General features: G+C 34.5%; 1 protein-coding gene across 1 annotated transcript; it reads left to right on the forward strand.

Moving 5' to 3' along the window:
• The first annotated feature begins 1,395 nt into the window (after positions 1–1,395).
• On the forward strand, positions 1,396–16,673 carry LOC124374771. The gene is made up of 5 exons (XM_046832925.1): positions 1,396–1,543; positions 6,531–6,692; positions 7,803–7,896; positions 10,979–11,199; positions 16,419–16,673. The coding sequence occupies exons 3-5, from the start codon at positions 7,875–7,877 to the stop codon at positions 16,671–16,673; spliced, it is 498 nt and encodes a 165-aa protein (XP_046688881.1). The 5' UTR covers positions 1,396–1,543; positions 6,531–6,692; positions 7,803–7,874.
• Positions 16,674–17,361: the final 688 nt, after the last annotated feature.

Below are 17,361 nucleotides of genomic sequence, written 5' to 3' on the forward strand. Positions count from 1 at the left end.
CAAATTGGACTTTTTACTTATAAATCGAAAAATAAAAGAATTCATATTATTAAAGTGTACATTGATGGATAAAAGTATGTTTTTACACTATTATTTGGTATGTGGCATAAAATTTAATGGATTATTATTAGTTATAATATATTTATACTATATAATATAGTTTATATTATTTTTCTCTTTAATAAAATGTTAAAAATTATATTAAAAATAATACTTGTACAATAATTGGAATTCATTCATTTCATTGATTAATTACGTTGTTAGTAAGCGATATCCACAGACATCATAAATTATGACTATAAAGGATAAATATATAATGTATTATTAAAGAATTCATCTATCATTCATAAAGCATGAATAGAAAATCAAGGGATTGTAAGTAGCGCCAGTGCAGCTGAGCGGATAGAAACAACAGTGAGTCAGTGACACTATAGACAACACTCAACATACAACTGAATCTAACAGCAGTTCACATGTCATGGCATTACGTGTGCGCTGCAATAACTTTTCGTGGCCTATCTTCGGGACTTCGGAAATCGGAAGAATATTTTAACGTGATGCTTAAATTTTTGAACATTTAAGTGTTCGCTAAAAAGCCGGACATTTTACATAATTTTCAAAAGCCGGCAGGACAGGAGGAAAAATATTAAAAAGGAGGACATGTCCTCCTAAAGCCGGTCATCCTGCTCCTGAAGGGTCATGGGCCAGAGTATTGCTTTGTTCTGTTCTCTTAGGACAAGAAGCTCATAAATTGCACTTACTCCTATAAGAACCTTAGCGCTGCTTCCGGAGTGACAGGATATTCAGGGTGGGTAAGGTTAGGGAGTAGGGCCGCCTCCTGTTGATATCCATGAGGAACAATTAGGGCATTAATCTCAAAGTCATGTCTCCCCAGAAAGAAGGGGAGGCCTGCTCTGAACCAGCCTCTCCAGTCAAAGTAGGCAGGGGTGGCACACTCTTGTGTCTAGGCTGGCAAGAACCTGACTCTTGGGGAACAAACCCTACAAATTCCAACAGCCATCTCCCGCAATAGACTAGACCTATCGGATTACCCTTGAATCTCAGAATCTCAACATTTGTGGTTAGTGATGTGCCGCTCCTGGACACCCATAAGGTTGCCCATATTTAAGTGACACATCGGTTTTTGCTGTGTCCAGTGGTAGGTTCAACTGGAAGGTGATCCCTGCTGGGTACAGAGTATAGCTTACTCGAGAGCCTAAGGAAACTTCAGGGTGCGTGTGTTCGAGGCGACTACCCTTCCCTTCAGCCGCAATCTCTATTTGCTAGTACTATAATGAAGTAAGCCCGTTTCCAGAAGACACCGCAATGACATCGCTGTTATGTAAGAGCCTCCATTAAGAAGATAGCGCGATGGTTATCTGGCTGTCACTGTTCTGTAGCGCTGTTCACCAATACGTGTCTCGGCATGACGATGCTGGAAACTGAGCGCTTAGTCATAATGTGTGTGACATGACTGTAAGCGTTTCCAGGGTTTCGATTGTGTTGCTTGTCATGTGTTGTTTCTACGACGGAATCTCTCAAGGTAACTAGTTGAGTCACAATGACACGAAATATGTCAGTTCAGTATCTTATCTCTTGTAATTTAAATTCTTAACTACGACTTGAATTAATAATTCTTAACTTGATAAAATCGTTATTGTGTAGATAATAAATAATTTAAATTCTGAGCGAGAAAAAGAGAGAGAGAGGGAAAGACAGAGATAGATAGATAGAGAGAGTGAGAGAGAAAGAGAGGAGAGATAGTGAGAGTGAGAGAGACAGAGTGAATGAGGGAGGGAGAGAGTGATATAGGAGGTGAGAGAGGAGGGAGGGAGAATCAGAGAAAGTAAGTGAGAGAAAGAGAGGGAGAGAGAGAGAGATAGTGAGTGAAAGAGAGTGGGGGATGGACAGTGAGAAAGAGGGAGGGTGGAGGGAGGGAGGGAGAGAGTGAGTGAGTGAGAGAGAGAGAGAGAGGTGTTGATCATTTAGTTAAATTCCGTTATATTTGTATATAGTAATATTGTATTATATTTATTTAATATTTAATCTTGCATTTTTTTCTTTCTGTTATTGTTATTAATTATTCAATTTCAGTGTATCGGATATAGTTTTTCATTTCTGAAGTTACTTATTAGTATTAATACTTTTTATTATTGCATGGTTTATTTCCACTATATATCGTCGATCATTCTACGGTTGCTATGGCTTTGTTATATAGTTTATTTCAGTTATGTTTGTTGTTGTATTTATCATTGAGTCTTATTAAGCACTTAGTATTCTACGGTTATGATCGCCTGCAAAATGCATTGACTTTGAATATTTATTTTGCATACCAGTAAATACAGAAGTTCTCAGGATCTCTTTTTAGTTTGTAGTTTATATTATCATGTGTTATCTGGTTTACTCTTGGAAAATAAAGAATAAAAGGACAAGGATAAAAGGTAGGAAGGAGTGCGTCACACCTCACGTCCCATAATCAGGCCTCGTTGAAATTTCATGTTGCTCATTTTATTCTGGTAGTTAGTCTACCAGTTTTACTATATCACATGTTAACATGCCATATGGTTGTACTCAGTTAAAAAAATTATTTACTTTGCGATTTTTCTCGTTGTCATCATCGTTACCCATAAGACCAATGTAAAAAATGTGCGCTAAACGCTCAGCCAAATTCTATTAAACTACATGATGTCCTTGAACCCGATTTTCCTTAGGTAGAATTGAAGCTTCATGCAAATTTTCAAGTCTATACGTCATTTCGTTCTGTAGGGTGTTATGCGAACAGATAGACGATAAAAGTTTTGTTGAGCCTTTAATAATATGCTTCGTTAATGCTGAGCAAGTACTATATGATTACCAATTAACGTATATTACAACATCAGTAGTAAAGTTAAATTCTTAAAATGTATATGTGCTCTTGTCACCAAGAATTGTCGCCTTTAATTCGCATACATGAGTAATTATTTTTACTTTTTTTCAAAACATACGTTGTTATGGTCATTCATTCGATGTGTATGTTCACGTGCAGGTGTTTATTGGTTACTATTACGGATTTGAAATAATACAATTAGTGCTTATATATCTCAATGGTACATGATATTCACATAATTGTATACATATATTTTTGTATTTATTAATTGTTGTTATTGATTTAGAGTATTTATTATATAAATAATATTTGAATTTCACACTTTAAACTTACGTTTTACGTCATGATTACTTGTTATTATAACTTATTACTGTGGTATTCTTAATTCCCATATATTTATTACTATTATTTATTAATTCATTACTATATTTATGCTTTTTGATAAGATTTCTTTATAATTTTTTAAGTAGTGAACATAAAAATCACCTGTTTACTATTCTAATTTAATACACTATGAATATGTTTATACTGATAGATTTTCTTTTACTATTATTGTACATTGGGTTTAGCTTTGAAAGTGAAATAAATAAATTTAACAACAAACATCTATTTGCTATATTCGTAACAAATATGGACAGAGCTTTTTGCTTCTTAGATTTTTTACATTCCCAAATGTATTCCTGTGTAGCAGAACATAATCATATTTTTAACAGAGAAATGGGGTATCAACCATTTTTGGTTTTACAATGTTCTCATTTTCTTGATGATTTATTAGTTTCCTCGTAGATAAAATTTAAATTTTAAATTGTGCGATGTACAATAAAAAATCTCACATAACTAAAACTAGTACATATAAAGAACTGAATGCACCATTTTAAGACATCCTTGAAAGAGGAACTTGAAATTCTATGAGCATCTGAAGGGAAGAGAGGAGGGGCATAGAAAGAGAGTGAGAGAAATAAAGAGCGTCGTGAGAGCCATCACCACCTGCCAACCTTTATTGTTGAACCCATTGTTGTCTATTGTGTATTGTACCTTTATTTTCCTTTATTGCTTCAGATAGAAGTTCATAGTGGCCTAGTCTGAACTTACATTTAATATTATGTCTGAGGTTCACCTAGGGTTACATGTCAATGTGGAGGGATGGTTAGAAACGGAAAGATCAAACTGCAGTTTATCAAACACTACGTTTGAAGAAATTAATTTGGAATTTAGTTTTTTCAACAAAATTCTTTCGCCGACAGCTTTTAGTGATCTTTGAAGTTTTTATTTACTTTAAATATATAAATAAATACATGTTCCATGAGTTCTGTTGAACTCGCGTGCAATAATTGTTAAAATAAAACATAGTTTTATAAAATAATAATCAGTTGGCATGTGACTTATGCTATGCAGCTATTCTTCTCTACAGGTAACACAATTTACAAATGTTCTTAAATTTTATCTTTACAGAATTATAACAAGTATTTTTTTACAAATATCACAGAATAACCAAAAACCAATTAACAATGTTATTGAAAATTAAGTACAATGTATAATAACAATTACTAGCTAATAATAAATTTAAATATAAAATTAACAAATAAATAAATAAGTACAAATATAAATAACCAGAAAAATTACTTAACATTCAGCAACTTCCAACAGCCAATAGAGCTGGATACCGGTCTGGACACACCAACACATAAACACGTTCCAATCACAACTACACGAGTACCAACAACAGATGAACATGATGATCAACAACAAAACAATAAAAAAAAGCAACAACAAACAAAATTACTCAAATAAAAAAAATAATGAGACAACAAGAAATAGAACAATTTAACAATAAACGATAACATATTTTCAACGTTATAGTTATTACTATAACACTTATTAAATGTATTGTATCTTAAATTAAAAATAATAACGAAATGGATATTTTTAATATATATGTAGTATCGTTTGACAGGTATTTGGTTTCTTCCGATCATATTTTTGTTTGCTTATTTAAACGCATATGTGACAGAATGCGGCCAAATATAAAATAATTGAATCGCAAAAAGTGAGGGCTCTGTGATGTAATGGTAGTACATTCACCCGGCAAGTGAGAGATCCGGGTTCGAGTCCCGGCGGAGCAAGTACTTTTTGTGATTCAATGTTTATTGAAATTAAATAAGGCTATTGCCATTTATACAAATTTAATGTAAATAAAAGGCATTTGACAGGTATTTGGTCTTCCGAGCATATGTTTGTTTTGTTATTTAAACGCATATGTGACAGATACGGCCAAATACAAAACAAGGGAATCGTAAAAAGTAAGAGCTCTGTGGTGTAATGGTAGCACATTCACAAGTGAAAGATCCGAGTTCGAGTCCCGGCGGGCAAGTACTTTTTGTGACTCAATGTATATTGAAATATATATACAACAATAACAAAAATATAATATATAAACAATCAATGTATATATATATATATATATATATATATATATATATAAACTATAACAAACATGTAAAGCAACAAGTACTATAATATAACAGCAAATAAGAAGTATAACAGTACTTATACATATCAATTCAATTTTTACTTTATGTCTATGTATTACTGTCATCATTTAAGAAGTGTTCCTATTTTTTGCTTAAAGGTGCCATCATTTTTTGATTGAAACACATTTTTGAAAAGTTTGGTGCCATTCTTTTATAATACTAATTTTAACAAATTTTACTATTCCAAAAGGAGTAGTAGAAAACGAAGCAAAGTTTTTATACCTCTTGTTTTCAGACTTAAAGAAAACCAGTAGAATATAAGTACAAGTTTCCATTAACTATGTAAAAATGATTGGAGGTTATGACATATTTTTAGTTATAAATTTTATATTAATAAACTGTCTAGTCTAATCCCTCTACATTAAAATTATTGAAATGGGCAATTGAATATTCCTAAAGACTTTTCTTTATCTTTGATCAAAATAATAGTTTTCCGTTGTCACTGCAGCTCGGTCAGAGTGAGATCGTGGTTCGAAAATAGTAACCATCGTTAGAAATAAATAAATTAAATCCCATTAAGCAGAATAAAATTTCGAAGAAGAAATAAATAGTAATATATTTGAAATTATATTGTTAACTTTTACTATCCTATTTCCAGATCTAATCTATATTGCTTATAATATAAATCAAAAATACATGTGAAGTAAATATGTAAATAGATATCTATTGAATAAGTTAGCTATCATATTTCACTTTTTGCAAAAACATGTTTTATTTCAGCTTCATCCGGTCAGTTAATTTTGAGTTCGAAGAAATAAAAATTTTACTTAGTCATAAGGGTCTTTTAAAGGGATGCAAGAAGTTCAGTCTATCAGGTCTTACCAGTTGACCTCCAAACTTCAAAGTATTAAGTACACAATCTGTTTGGTGGTCAATGAACAATATATAATTAATAAATGTCGACAGACGTTCTGGATCACATAGCGTAGAAAATGTTGTTTACAAAATGTATTGAAAAAAAAGAGATTCAAGATTCTAAAGTAAATTCTTAAAATATTAGAAATAGTTCAGTTGATTAAAATTTTAATTTAAAATTTAAATTTTGTAAACTGTCGTAATTAAAATTTATTTGTAATTTTTGTCTTCCAGATTCACTTAAGTGATCATATATAAATGTACTTGTTTGTCTTTAGATTGTACAACAATTGAGACCGTATCAGGAGTCTCTAACAGCCGCAACGCTGATAACTCTACGTCAGCACGCGGTCCTGTCAGACGCCGCCTCTGCACCTGCCGCAAGTACCGCTGCAGTTGCTGTGTCAACTTCTCGTTCATCGAGAGATGGCCGGCCTTAGGTATGTTGTCTGTAGTAGCTACATTTATATTATTTTTATTATGTATTATTATTTAATTTTAAATCATTTGAACCTATTTATTAATTTATATATATATATATATATATATATATATATATATATATAGAGAGAGAGAGAGAGAGAGAGAGAGAGAGAGAGAGTGCCGAATTACAAGAGATTTGTCAATTAGCCTACAATTGAATGATCTTTACGACATTAAGAACCAAGGAATCCTGATCATGTACATCAAAAATACGTTGTGAAAAACTTTCAGAATTAATTATTAAATAAATGTAAATTTTCTTTTACCTTTGATTTTAAGGATCAATTTGGAGCAATCAATTTTTTCAATTTTAGAATTCTATATTTTCCATAGCGTAATAACCTATGCCAGTTTTATAAATAATAATATAAACACATTTTGTACTGAAACAACACACGTCACTGTAACTACAAGAAGGTAAAACCTTTTCAAAAATGGAATTTATGTGTAACGTACATTAGTAACACTAAATCTAATACTTAATCAGAATCGGTTACGGTTTTTTAGTAAAGCTGTGATTTATTATTTTAGTTCTTTATAAAAATCGTTTAGTAAGGACAACAAAATTTTTTTTGGACTAGTAAATTTATTTTTGAAAATCTTAATCCCATTTGAAGTTCATTTTGCCATGGCCGATTCTCTCTTTTTTTGTTTGGACAATGGTTTTTTAATCACATTTATCACAACAAATTTGATTAATTCCTGATCTTCTTCATCTTGTAAATTATTTTTTAGGTTTATTAACATTTTTTTATTTATTTTTGAATTTGAAGTTACATTTAATCTTGCCATGTTTTTTTTTACTTATAGTAATTTCTATGGTTAGATTGTTGTTGGAATTCCTGATCTTCTTCATCTTGTAGATTATTTTTTAAGTTTCCTAACAATTTTTTTTATTTATTTTTGAATTTGAAGGTACATTTAATGTTGCCATGTTTTTCTTTTTTTACTTTTAGTAATTTCTGTGGTTTAGATTGTTGTTGGAAATATATTTCCAATTTAGAGTTTTTTTTTTTTTTTACATTCTGATGTTTTAACAACTATACCATAAGGGGTTGATATTTCAGGTTGCCTCAACATCCAGAGTCTTCCAGGAAACTTGAACATTGTCCTCAGTTTTCTCCTTCAACAGACGACGCATGGCCGTGTTCCCCATCGCTGGTGAGTAGAAGCAATAATATTGCTGTTTGTGCTTTTTCAAAATAATATTGCGAATCTGGTTGATTATGACTTACAATTTTGGCAGCATTACTTATGATTATTTGACTTTCTAATCCCATTGTTGCTATGGAATCTTAATAAAATAAGTCGTATTACACGTTCAATACTTTCTGTAGGTGTATTAGTTACAACTTGACACTTAATGCTTACCCTGATAATCAGACTTTTGTTTATAATAAAACAAATATGTATGTTGACAAATATGTATGTTGTTGGGAGTGCCGATGGCCGAGCGGTCTAAGTCGTTGGACTTTGGGTCTGAGTTGGAGATAGCGCAGGTTCAAATCCTGTCTATGACCATTGCACTTTTTATCAGTACCATTGATCTTGTACTGTATCGACTCTCCCCCTTACTCTGTTTGATAAGATCCTCGCACAGGCCCAGTGGCCCATGAGGACGGACAGAATAAGGCTTAAAAGGGGATCGGCCTCTCCTTTTTTAATTAAAAAAATGTTGAGTTCAGCATAATTTCCCTTACACTAAGTGCAGTATCTGAAGTTTGACACTGTCACAGACGTGTCTCCTGGAATATAGAGTCGACGTCTTTCTGAAGAGATCCTAAATTGTCGGTGAACGAAGAAGCTCAAAATGAACTCTAAATCGTTTCGAAATCTAGACAATGAGAAACCTAAAAAGTGTAAAAATGTCTTCATCTCGATGATGCAGTCCAGGTGTCTTCAATGTCGAAACGAAGCAAAGAGTTTGTTTTGAACTTTCTCGTCAATAACTTTTCTGAATCTTTTCCAACAGGCGTTGACTCCAGGCTCTAGGAAACAAGTCTGTGACAGTTTAAGACTTCAGACGCTGCACTAAGAGGAAGAGGAAATGGAGCTGAAACTTACTATTCGCTTCGAGTCGATATGTTGTTATTTTGAAGATAGGTATGTCCAGCCCATATTTTGTGTGAACACAAATTGTTATAAACCTGAAAAATAATCTGATAATTTGTAATATTCCAATATCAAATTTCATTCCTATTTTTGAGTTTCTAGCATTTAGACAGACTGGTCGGTGGTTTAAATATATCGCGCAGCAATAAATTCATAAACCAAAGCAGATTAAATTTGAATATGTATTGTAACAAAAATAATGTTAAGGAGATGTATAGAAAACCCTCTGTAACTATAATATCAACTGTAAATCAGTTATCAACTGTAACTCCCTGATAACATAGATGCTTTTACAAATTTCCTTTACAAAAATGGTGTATCAAGAAACATGTATTGTGTAATGCGAGTTACCCTATTAATTTATCTAAACTGGTATTGTTGTAAATACCCATAAACATGCATTACAGCAATATAAACATATAACTGTTCAAATCTCAAAATATCATGTTCATAAAACAAATAACTCATGCTCGCCATCCGCCTTAACCTATAAACTGTTCTCAAAGCACAGTAAACATAAAATGATGAGCACATCACTGACTTTCGCGAGGTCCAGGTCGATGAGCTGTCTGCTGCCTATGGCCTTCTGAGTCTTGAATGTAGGAGGCGGGTGGCTCATTGTATCTTCCCACTCCAACTCCTCAATCACCAAATCAACTGCTCCTTCTTACTGGATACAAAAACGTCCACGTCCCTGCCAGATCCACTACGCATCAGCGCCTCTTTGAACCCTACCATGCTGGGGCCAACTTCCTTCGCTTTAGTTCCATTCCTCGACTCATGCGCTTCGGGAACAAGATTGACCTCTTCGTTGCAGCATAGGGAGCGGTTCAGCACTGGGATCGATTCAGCATTGGGAGCAGTTCGGCATTGGGAGCGGTACAGCATAAGAGCGGTTCAGCATTGAGAGCGGTTCAGTATTGGAAGCGGTACAGCATTGGGAGCGGTTCAGCACTGGGAGCGGTTCAGCATTGAGAGCGGTTCAGCAATTGGAGCGGTTCAGCAATGGGAGCGGTTCAGCATTGGGAGCGGTTCAGCATTGAGACCCGATTCAGCAATGGGAGCGGTTTAGCAATTGGAGCGGTCAGCACTGAGAGCGGTTCAGCATTGAGAGCGGTTCAGCAATTGGGAGCGGTTCAGCATTGGGAGCGGTTCAGCAATTGGATCGGTCAGCACTGGGAGCGGTTCAGCATTGGGAGCGGTTTAGCAATTGGAGCGGTCAGCACTGAGAGCGGTTCAGCATTGAGAGCGGTTCAGCAATGGGAGCGGTTCAGCAATGGGAGCGGTTCAGCAATGGGAGCGGTTCAGCATTGGGAGCGGTTTAGCAATTGGAGCGGTCAGCACTGAGAGCGGTTCAGCATTGAGACCCGATTCAGCATTGGGAGCGGTTCAGCATTGGGAGCGGTTCAGCAATGGGAGCGGTTCAGCATTGGAAGCGGTACAGCATTGGGAGCGGTTTAGCAATTGGAGCGGTCAGCACTGAGAGCGGTTTCAGCATTGAGAGCGGTTCAGCAATGGGAGCGGTTCAGTATTGGGAGCGGTTCAGCAATGGGAGCGGTGCAGCAATGGGAGCGGTCCGCCGAGCTGCTGCTGATGGAAGCCTGTTCTGTGTTGTCTCACATTTAAATGCGTGACTGTTATAATTTATTTTACTTCTGTTAGCTGCACTATTAATGTTGTTGATTTTTTTACGTTGTCATTATTCATACATATTTATCCTTCGTTATATTTGTTTCATTGTTTATATCTTTAACGGTTTACACTTGTTATTCTGTATAAATATCTATTTGTTTTGTTAATACTTAAACATTTTTTTACTGCTCGTTACTTTGCTTGGTTTTTTGTATTGTTAATTGTTACTCTGTCAAATTTTCAGTTTTTATTTTCATGTTATTTGCTCGCATATTAAGTATTGTAGTTATTTCTAGCTTTCTTTTCATGAACTCAATTAAATGATCGTTTATCCAATCATTTATGTATTAAGTATATATTAACTAACAATATTTATAATTCTGTATACGCTCTGCTGGCCATCTTTATTTGTTTCTTGTAATAATGTAAAGTGGCGTATGCGGTTAGTAAATATATAAATAAAGCACATCATAGGAACGTAATGTGTTGTCTCCACCAGGGAGTCGACCGATGCCCTTCTGCAAGCAGTTGGGCCTGGGGACCGCCATGGGTTGCCTGGTCATATACAACGTGAGGACGGATACTCCCCATGACGTCACCATCTGTCTGTACATGGAGCTGAGGGTGGGGGTACATTGTGTGGCCACCATACACCTGGACTGTATCCGCAAGATTCGTAGACACATACAGTTCATACCGATACCCTCACACACGCGCAAGGTCAGTGTTTTCTTTCACCAAGAAAACTATTTTTTGTCCAGAGGTTCTGCTTGACCTTTGAGTTGGTGGTAAATGTGATTCCTCTAACGAACCCTCATGGGTCTTCGCAGAACGACCAAAATACTCCTAGTTCAATAGCTAATCCAAGGTGAGAAAGGAGAACAAAGACTAGCCTCTACAAACTCTGTAGTAAAAATTATTTATTGTCATATTTTAGAGAAATAAAGCGTTTCAATCAGAAAATACAAAATACAAACCAAAAATACGGTTTTTAGAGTATAATTTTTCAACAATTGTAGAGAGCTGAATTTTTTACAGAATATTTTTAAAACCTATTCAATGAATTGTGTACAGTTTGAAAATGTTCGGTGCATAAATGGGCGAGTAATATAAAATCAAACGTCTATACCTCGTCGTAGGACACCCGGAATATGCATGTTCTTTGTTTAAAGTTTTTGTTTTTCACGATGAAAGGATTGTTAAGGAAACAGAATTTTCCGGACATTTTCCATTGTTTAGTAACAAGAACATGAAGTCGTTTCACACTACGTTTCGAGGTCTGTAATCTGATCTCTTCCTCAGGTGGATAACTAAACTAACATATAACTAAACCTTGGTTGAAATAAACAAATTGTACCAGAGCGTTATGACACGCATAAGTCAGGAATCACAATAACCAAGTTGAGTGTCAACTTCATGCACTAACTCTAAAACATGCTCTTTAAAAAAAAACACTAATTACTACATACACCCATACTACAGGAATTCTGCACTCACCGACCAACCACATAGAACTGACTAGAGGCCAATAGTAAATGGCGGTCGTTACGGCAGCACAAGATGGTGACAAAAAAGGAGGAACGGTAATGGGCCTCTTTTATTATTGGTTTATTCTAGAGTAACGTTTTAAAATCATACTGTGGAGTCACAGTACACTCTTTGCTCTACCAAGTAAAGCTACTCTTTACTTGGTAGAGCAAACAGCTTTCGCTTACATTGTCCGGAATGATTCTGTCTCCTTCATTTCGTTTTTTCATACTGCTTTAATATGACATTTCCTATTCCTTATGAAAAATTCAGCCAAATGAAAATGGCCATTTTACATGTTTCTAACTATGTTTATATACCAAACTCCATAATCTTTTCAAGTTTAAACTGTAATATGCATAACAAAACATTTATAGTGCAGAACCTACTTTTTTCAATCGCTCAGTCCATAGGTTTACCATGTCAAAGTAATTATAACATGTTAGTTAATGTTATTTTTTGTTTGATTAAGTATTATGCTTTTTCCCATACAATGAGATATAACATATAACATTCGTGTATATATATGAATGTTTGTGTGTTTGTCCTTTATGGAATCCCAAAATATTAGACAGACCATTATGAAAATTTGTATGTATACGTATTTTTCCACGGAGAAGGTTTATAAGCTATGCCCATTGATGTAACTCACCACCAAGCGGCGCTGCAAAAAGATAAAAGGTTTCAAAGCGCCTGCGCACTATAAACTGCAATTACGAGACAGTTACGTATATTTACATAGCCAAACACTATTTAAAGGCGCTAAGTTATTATGTATATTTGTCTTTAACATACATTTCTGATTGAACTTTAAGCTTGAGTGTTAGACCACTGTATCATAAAGTACATGTACGTGCACAATGGCTATAAACATAAACATATTTTCTTGATCGTGGCAACAAGGCAAACTCTACATCGGCGTTGTAAATATAATTCAATTAAACCAGAAGTTCACATACACGGGCAAAGCTTACTAGGCCTAACAGCTATTTGTGTATAAAAATATTAAATTTATACTATTAAATTGCAACAATTTTGTAACATAGCCAGTATAGGAATAGCATAGGGTTTAAATTTAATTCAATACATTGAGTTTGATGGAGAAGTCAAACTCGAAGTTTGTAAGACAGAACAGCACTGGTGAGCTTGGTAAAGTGAAGTACGGGTTTTGCAAAACGTGATTTTGCAACCTTCGCTTTGAAGGAGAGCTTCGATTTACTTTGTAGCGCTTTCTCGGTATTGCCTCTCCTTGGTCTCTTTATCTACATTTCCCATTCAATTCAATATATTCAACAAGGCTGTTTTCAAATTCTGGCCTACCAATCCAATTATTTCAAAATATTTTAAAGGTTTTAAAATTATAACTTTAATACGTGCTATATTAATTGAGTACAAACTAAAATAAATATATGAGAAGATTCAATAGAAAAGTAACAACAGGTAAAATATAACTGGAAAAACATATAAAAGGGTAGTTCTGAACAATTACTTGGTCAACCCCAAACTTTTTCATATTTTAATACGGTCATAAGGATGTTTTCAGAAAGCAAGTAATATATAATTCAAGCTTCGCAAGGCCGTCGTACAGGTTGCCGAGCGATAAGAAGGTTCAAAGTCCACGCGATAACAGTGGCTTGCGGGAGACGCGCGGAAGGCCAGTTTGTGACAGTACCGTTATGGCTAGTGGTTCCTCCGATAATCCTTCTATATGTGACGGGTGTGAGAACACGTTTACCGGTACTTAATTTCACGGTTTCAAGTGAAGATCAGGAAAAGTTTTAAAACGTTTTTTGTACGAACACGGCGTTTTGCAATGCACCAAAGTTTGCCCTCTAGAATTTGATATTTTACTGATAGGTACTATCTTGAGGGATGTTTTTCTTCCGTTGATATCAGCGCGGGGCAGTGCCTCGCGCTGTTGGCCGGAGGCACTCGTCTCAAACTTGATAACAACTAATTAATTTGTAGCTCGAAATTTAAGAAAAAACATTGTTCATTTGGATCAAAATTCTGCTCATTTCAGTATTATTTTTCATTTACGTCAACTTTCCGGGGCCTAAAGTATTTTTTTTAATTTCACATACATCTTTAGATGATCGTAGTAAAATATGAAAACGTTTGGAGTTGACCAAGTAATTGCTCAGAATTACCTATAAAAGTAATAGAATAATTTCAACGCTGCTTGTTTCATGAATAATGAAATCTAGTAATTTGATATTCCAAATACTTCAGAGGTTAGTAAAAAAGTTTCAATCATTCGAATTATATAAGAAATATATAGCCCCTGGCTTAAGTTCACGATAGATAGTAGTATATGGTTTTGCAACATCAGATTTGAAAAGGTAAAATTCTAACCTAATAGCTACATCCATCCATATTTACAAGCATCACACACACGCACACGCACTATCATTCAATTAGGTGTGTTATCCTGCATGTATCCTCTTAACGCATACAGATAATGTAATGAAATATTTTTAATTCAGTTAGGGGGGGGGTTGCTACTGAAAAGGCTGAAATATATAAGGCTGTACTATCAATATAATGAATACCGACATATATGTTGTATATGTTCTACAGTAAAATAAGTTAGTGCACTCAGTAACAAAAATGAAGAAAAAAGTTAGAATTGGATTAGTTTACCCAGATAGAGGTTAGTTACACACATACAATAATATTTGTATTTGTATTAATTACCACACAATCACAACTATTCATTTTCACAACACAGCCGCTTGTGGCAGTTTCAACAAAACATAGGAAAACACAATGTGGATATAATTGTAGTAAAATTGTAAATGGATAGTTTAGTATAATTTATTTCTGATGAATTGTGTCACTAAGTATCTAGAATGATGCATGACCGAGTCAAGCACAATTTGGACAAACCTGAACTTTGCTCTCTGAACAGGTTGGACAACCCATGAAAATAAAATTACTGTTGGCCGGCGTTATTCAACAATATTTGGATATTCATACAAACCTATCAGCTCTGGTTCACAATCAGTAGTATTAAAAAATAAATAAAATAAAAAGGAAACACTACAATTGGAGGCTCAATTTTTAAATAACTACTTAAGTCGCTGGACTCTAGATTAGGTATCTTAATATTATGATTAAATTATATCACTGGCCACACTACTGGTAATAGTGGTCAGTAAATTCCGAAAAACGTTATTGTGAATTATACTTTGTAAATTATTGATGGAATAAATTATTATTATATTATTATAGTGAAAAATTTCTTAAAGCATTTATTTTCCGATGTGTTGCCGGTTAATATAATTGTGGTACATGCCTGCTTATAATAAAATATGTAGTCTCAAAGTCCGTTACTTAGGTTCAAACCGAAAAATATCAAATTAATAAATTGTACGACAGATCGAAAAGCAGTACCTGCCGCCAAAAATTTGAATTTAATTCTGCCTATCATAAATGTTTAATAAATAAATCATGTTCACCAAAAAAGATATGGCTACCGTTATAATGATATAAAATTGTATACGTGTATAAGTATATACAAATGTTAAAATACAAATTATTTCTAGTACTGTATCTTGAATACATCCATTTTTATTCACTATTTAAATTCTTAATACACTTTTTTTTAATTATTTTATATGAATATAGAAGCTACTTTTTACAAAGATGTGACCAGAATCTTTAAAGCAAGGACATGCGTCGTGTAATAAAATCAGAATTAATATAACTACGTACTAGTATTTGTTTATTAATTATTTGGTTATTTCTAAAAATAATTAGGCTAAAATTTAAAATTAAAAAACCATTGTTTGTAACCCTCGAATTATTTATATTCATGTATTCACAAAAAATACTAATAATATCTATTTCTAAATATTTTTACAAAGCCACCGAATACTCCCATACATATATTTAAGGGATGTAAGCAAATCGAGTACAAAGCAGGGATCATTTCTGGCTGGATCACTGGGCACAGCAAAAACTGATATGTCACTTATATCTGGGCAACCATATGGATGCCCAGGAGTGGCACATCACTAACCGCAAATGTCGAGATTCTGGGGTACAAGGGCAATTCGATAGGTCTAGTCTACTGCGGGAGATGACTGTTGGAGTTGGTGGGGTTCGTTCTCTAACTATCAGCGGTTCTTGCTAGCCTCAACAAAGGTGTGCCACCCCTGCCTGCTTTGACTGGAAAGGCTGGTTCAGAGCTGGCCTTCCCCTTCTTCCGGTGGTACATGACTTTGAGATGTAGTGCTCTAATTGTTCCTCATGGATATCAACAGGAGGCGGTCCCTACTCCCAACCTTACCCATCCTGAATATCCTGTACTCCGGAAGAAGCGCAAAGGGTCTTACAGGACTAAGTGCAATTTATAGGCTTCTTTTCCTAAGAGAACAACAACAAAAAACTTCTTGCTTTGCTTCCAGGGAACGGTGCTCGACGTCCACGTGCTGCCGAACGACACGGCGCTGACTATCCTGAAACAAGAGTTCCACTGGGTCAGAGCCCCGGAGAGCGACAGCAGCAGTGACAGTGACAGTGACAGTGATAGTGATAGTGATAGTGACAGTGATGATATGGACCCAGACGATGAGGAAGATGTGAATTTCCAACTGCCCCCAAAACCAGAGAGGTTTCACTGGCTAAAACGTATTTTCTGGTGGCGACACTTAATATTTTGATACTTTGATACTTTCCTGCCTATTGTATCATTAAAGAGTGGAAATATGGAAATTTTAGCGTGATAGCCTTGAAAAATCTCAGAGGTGAGATTAAACGATCTTGTTTGCACGATAAAACACCTTGCACAATTTTGAGGTTTTCTAAAGGCCTTACTGAATTCCCTTAGTGAAAATTTGATAGAGCCACATTTCAAGGAAGAAAAGTAGAATACGTTTATGGAACGATGGTTAAGCATCTTCTAAATCAAAAGTGCAAAATACGTAACTTCCATTAGACTCACTAATTTAAGATTAACGAAATTGTTACAGTGCCAGTGGCTCAGATGTCCTATTGAATGTTAAATAAAAATTCTTTTGTCACTATAATATACGTTTATAGAAACATTTATATGTACTGTGAACGACCGTTGTGCAAATATTTAATTTAAAATAGGTAGCTTATAGACTCTACGCTGTGTAAATTGTTCTGTAAGAGAGAAACAGTGTGTTCTTTCCAGTGATCAATCTTATATATATATTTTTGTAAATATATTTATGTTTTAAAATATATCTTTTGATTTTAGTATTAACCGTGTAATTACTTTCTTGTTGATTGATTTGGGCTTATTAGGACCAAGTTCAAGACAATTCATTCCAAAGATTTGTTTACCGATTGTTGTAACGATTAATATTTTCTTTAAAATGCTCC

The sequence above is a fragment of the Homalodisca vitripennis genome, unplaced genomic scaffold (assembly GCF_021130785.1).
Source record: "Homalodisca vitripennis isolate AUS2020 unplaced genomic scaffold, UT_GWSS_2.1 ScUCBcl_9966;HRSCAF=18633, whole genome shotgun sequence".
NCBI classification, from domain to species: domain Eukaryota; kingdom Metazoa; phylum Arthropoda; class Insecta; order Hemiptera; family Cicadellidae; genus Homalodisca; species Homalodisca vitripennis.